Below are 4,983 nucleotides of genomic sequence, written 5' to 3'. Positions count from 1 at the left end.
GCCGTTATTAACGCACTCGGGTTTAATTTAACATGACGCGCCGTAGAGCCGTTATTGACGCACTCGGGTTTAATTTAACATGACGCGCCATAGAGCCGTTATTGACGCACTCGGGTTTAATTTAACATGACGCGCCATAGAGCCGTTATTGACGCACTCGGGTTTAATTTAACATGACGCGCCGTAGAGCCGTTATTGACGCACTCGGGTTTAATTTAACATGACGCGCCATAGAGCCGTTACTAACGCACTCGGGTTTAATTTAACATGACGCGCCGTAGAGCCGTTATTGACGCACTCGGGTTTAATTTAACATGACGCGCCATAGAGCCGTTATTGACGCACTCGGGTTTAATTTAACATGACGCGCCGTAGAGCCGTTATTGACGCACTCGGGTTTAATTTAACATGACGCGCCATAGAGCCGTTATTAACGCACTCGGGTTTAATTTAACATGACGCGCCATAGAGCCGTTATTAACGCACTCGGGTTTAATTTAACATGACGCGCCGTAGAGCCGTTATTGACGCACTCGGGTTTAATTTAACATGACGCGCCATAGAGCCGTTATTAACGCACTCGGGTTTAATTTAACATGACGCGCCGTAGAGCCGTTATTGACGCACTCGGGTTTAATTTAACATGACGCGCCGTAGAGCCGTTATTGACGCACTCGGGTTTAATTTAACATGACGCGCCATAGAGCCGTTATTGACGCACTCGGGTTTAATTTAACATGACGCGCCATAGAGCCGTTATTGACGCACTCGGGTTTAATTTAACATGACGCGCCGTAGAGCCGTTATTAACGCACTCGGGTTTAATTTAACATGACGCGCCATAGAGCCGTTATTGACGCACTCGGGTTTAATTTAACATGACGCGCCATAGAGCCGTTATTAACGCACTCGGGTTTAATTTAACATGACGCGCCATAGAGCCGTTACTAACGCACTCGGGTTTAATTTAACATGACGCGCCGTAGAGCCGTTATTGACGCACTCGGGTTTAATTTAACATGACGCGCCATAGAGCCGTTATTGACGCACTCGGGTTTAATTTAACATGACGCGCCGTAGAGCCGTTATTGACGCACTCGGGTTTAATTTAACATGATGCGCCATAGAGCCGTTATTAACGCACTCGGGTTTAATTTAACATGACGCGCCATAGAGCCGTTATTAACGCACTCGGGTTTAATTTAACATGACGCGCCATAGAGCCGTTATTAACGCACTCGGGTTTAATTTAACATGACGCGCCGTAGAGCCGTTATTGACGCACTCGGGTTTAATTTAACATGACGCGCCGTAGAGCCGTTATTGACGCACTCGGGTTTAATTTAACATGACGCGCCGTAGAGCCGTTATTGACGCACTCGGGTTTAATTTAACATGACGCGCCATAGAGCCGTTATTGACGCACTCGGGTTTAATTTAACATGACGCGCCATAGAGCCGTTATTGACGCACTCGGGTTTAATTTAACATGACGCGCCATAGAGCCGTTATTGACGCACTCGGGTTTAATTTAACATGACGCGCCATAGAGCCGTTATTGACGCACTCGGGTTTAATTTAACATGACGCGCCGTAGAGCCGTTATTAACGCACTCGGGTTTAATTTAACATGACGCGCCATAGAGCCGTTATTAACGCACTCGGGTTTAATTTAACATGACGCGCCATAGAGCCGTTATTGACGCACTCGGGTTTAATTTAACATGACGCGCCGTAGAGCCGTTATTAACGCACTCGGGTTTAATTTAACATGACGCGCCATAGAGCCGTTATTAACGCACTCGGGTTTAATTTAACATGACGCGCCGTAGAGCCGTTATTAACGCACTCGGGTTTAATTTAACATGACGCGCCATAGAGCCGTTATTGACGCACTCGGGTTTAATTTAACATGACGCGCCATAGAGCCGTTATTAACGCACTCGGGTTTAATTTAACATGACGCGCCATAGAGCCGTTTCTGCGAATCGGATGCAGGAACAGATTTAATGTGATCAGGTTCAGTGTTGGGTTTTTCAGAGTCATCACTGAAACACAAGCAGTGACGTTCAGGTGTCTGTCTCTCTGTGTGTCTGTCTCTCTGTGTGTGTCTGTCTGTGTGTGTGTGTGTCTGTGTGTCAGATGGAGGGAGAGGAGTGTGATTTTTCCTCAGAACCATCTGAACTTTCTCGCTCCAACAGAGGAAGTGTTTCTTCATCAGTCACTCGTGGTGAGTCTCTGTAACACACACTCTCACACACACACACACTCTCTCTCTCTCTCTCACACACACACACACACACACACACACACACACACACACACACACACACAGCTTTTGGATGTGTGCAGTAATTCTGTGATCTTGCACCAATGTTATAGTGGTCCAAACTGATTATTTTGATTTTAACCCCCTGGGGTCTGAAGGTATTTTCTGGCACTCTAATGATTTTAGTTTGCCCTGATTTTGTCAATTTCAACAAATCTAAGCAGTATTTTCAATCATGACCTTTTTTGTATTCAGCACAAGTTCTGCAACAATAATATCGCTGTAGGTTGTATGTCATGATTGTACTTTTAAAAGAATAACAGATGAATGAAGATGTTGTAAAAAGCAGTTTCAGAACTTTTGGAATGTGTGAAAACGACATGGCCTTACCCATTGTGTCAAACCGTTTTGGTCACTTGAGGTGATTCTGTTCAGTCTGAGGAATGGATCAAACACCAAAACTTAAATCTGCTCCATTGACTTGGACAAATAACTGGCCATCAGGGGCGGCACGGTGGTGTAGTGGTTAGCGCTGTCGCCTCACAGCAAGAAGGTCCGGGTTCGAGCCCCGTGGCCGGCGAGGGCCTTTCTGTGCGGAGTTTGCATGTTCTCCCCGTGTCCGCGTGGGTTTCCTCCGGGTGCTCCGGTTTCCCCCACAGTCCAAAGACATGCAGGTTAGGTTAACTGGTGACTCTAAATTGAGCGTAGGTGTGAATGTGAGTGTGAATGGTTGTCTGTGTCTATGTGTCAGCCCTGTGATGACCTGGCGACTTGTCCAGGGTGAACCCCGCCTTTCGCCCGTAGTCAGCTGGGATAGGATCCAGCTCGCCTGCGACCCTGTAGAACAGGATAAAGCGGCTACAGATAATGAGATGAGAACTGGCCATCAAAAATTTATGTCCTATTGTTTTGGGGTAAAGGGTTGGCAGTGGGAGGGATATTCAATGAGAAGAGTGAAAAATTCCACTCAATGAGAAGAGTGAAAACCCCTCCCACTGCCAACTCTTAATCCCATCAGGTCAAGTGATCAAAACGGTTCATCACAATGGGTAAGGTCATGTTTTTTTCATACATTCCAACACAGTTCTAAAACTGATTTTTACAACATCTTCATTTATCTGGGTTTTTTATTAAAAGTACAATCATGACATACACAGTCCAGAGAGATTCTTGTAGCTGAAATTGTGCTGAATACAAAAAAGTCAAATGACTGAAAATACTGCTTAGATTTGTTGAGATTCACATCAGAGCATGCCAAAATCATTAGAGTGCCAGAAAAAGGCGAAGAAGAAAAGTGAGCAAACAAGCACTGGTGCACATTTTGTTTCCTCAAGAAGCACGCAAAGAATACACAAGAAACTTTCCCAAGTAAAATTTACTCAAATGGAAATATTTTACTCTCCGCCAAATAATATTTGGCCCCTCTCTAAAAACAGTAAAAGTTACTCTTGATAGAGCTGTTTTTCCAGAGTCAGTTCTCCTCAGTTCAGTGTGAATCTTGTAGTCTTTGTGCTGGTATTTGACTCTGTTCAGTGTGTCTTGAAATTAACTCCTTGTACCATTTTTTTTTAAACTCAGTTCAGAGCCACAGCCAACTCTTTTATACAATTACTCTGTAATTTTGCTCCAACTCCAAATTTTACTCTCTCAGCTCAGAATAGAGCAAAATTAACTATTTTTGAGGAGAATACGTTTAACCCTGGAAAAATTGCTCAGTCATTTTTTCCTGTGTATGCACCACAGTGCACGCTGATATTTATTATATCAACCGATCTGCTCATCAGAAATAGGAGAAATATTTACACTTACTGGAGTTGATCTTCGGCCGGATCAGCTCAAAGTTCAAAAAGACACCACTCATCATCACTGTTGCAGTTCTCAAGATTGAATTGAATCGCTGTCCTGAATCATCTGAAGTGCATAAAATCTGCGTGCCATCTCGCAGCAAGTTTTTCCTCCAAATAGCTTAAACCATGTCTGACAGATTTTATCCTGTTTACGGTGGGCGTTCCCACCGCCAAAGAGAAACCAATCGAAAGAGTGAAAGTGATCATGCCATTACCATGGGAACAGTCTTTTATGAATGTGTAAGAGGGCTCTCAGCGCTCCGGCTCTGGTGTGACTGAGGAAGGGGACAAGTTTTATGTTTCATCTGATTTAGGTCATTGAAAAACTATATTATTATTTGGCATTGGGCACACAGGAAAGTGTAAAGTTTCTGTCAATATGTTTATCATGCTTGTATGATAAAAACTCACAAAGATATATTTATCTAAATACATGACCTGCTCATTCTAAACCTGCTGAGCTTCGCCAGTGAAGCTTTCGACCCCAGAGGGTTAAGTGCCTATTGTAGTGATCATGGCCATGGGTGAGCATCAGCAGGTCACTTGACCATCACATGTCCGTACTGTATCTGTACCTGGAAATCAATAAAGTATCGCTTCTCTGACACGCCCTTTTACACTTTGTCGATATTTTACTGTTCCGTGCTTTACTTTAGGTTTCAGTGGGAGACGACAGAAAAGAGAACAAAGCGAGCGCTTCCTGGAACATCTTTATACTGAAGAAAAAATCTGAAACCTCTTTTCCCACAGGATTTAATCTGTACTGACATGTCAGTTCACACAGGATCATATTATCTGGAGTTAGTTCTACTGCTCAGTTCATCATACAGAGTGTGTGTGTGTGTGTGTGTGTGTGTGTGTGTAGCT

The 4,983-nt window shown here is 44.0% G+C and overlaps 1 protein-coding gene across 2 annotated transcripts in view; it reads left to right on the top strand.

Annotated features, from left to right (window-relative positions):
* The window catches only part of frmd8 (FERM domain containing 8), a 38,322-nt gene that overhangs the window by 20,072 nt on the left and 13,267 nt on the right, over positions 1-4,983 (top strand). Inside the window, exons 2-3 of one of the 2 annotated variants that reach the window (XM_060909358.1) lie at positions 2,143-2,230; positions 4,982-4,983. The exon at positions 4,982-4,983 is cut by the window's right edge and continues 166 nt beyond it. In XM_060909358.1, the coding sequence (XP_060765341.1) occupies positions 2,143-2,230; positions 4,982-4,983 (90 nt within the window). The remainder of the gene's footprint in view (positions 1-2,142; positions 2,231-4,981) is intronic. The other variant, XM_060909359.1, reaches the window with a different exon arrangement.

The sequence above is a fragment of the Neoarius graeffei genome, chromosome 25 (genome assembly GCF_027579695.1).
Source record: "Neoarius graeffei isolate fNeoGra1 chromosome 25, fNeoGra1.pri, whole genome shotgun sequence".
Lineage (NCBI taxonomy): Eukaryota > Metazoa > Chordata > Actinopteri > Siluriformes > Ariidae > Neoarius > Neoarius graeffei.
Note: the sequence above shows the minus strand (reverse complement) of the source record. Positions and strands in the feature narration are given on the sequence as shown.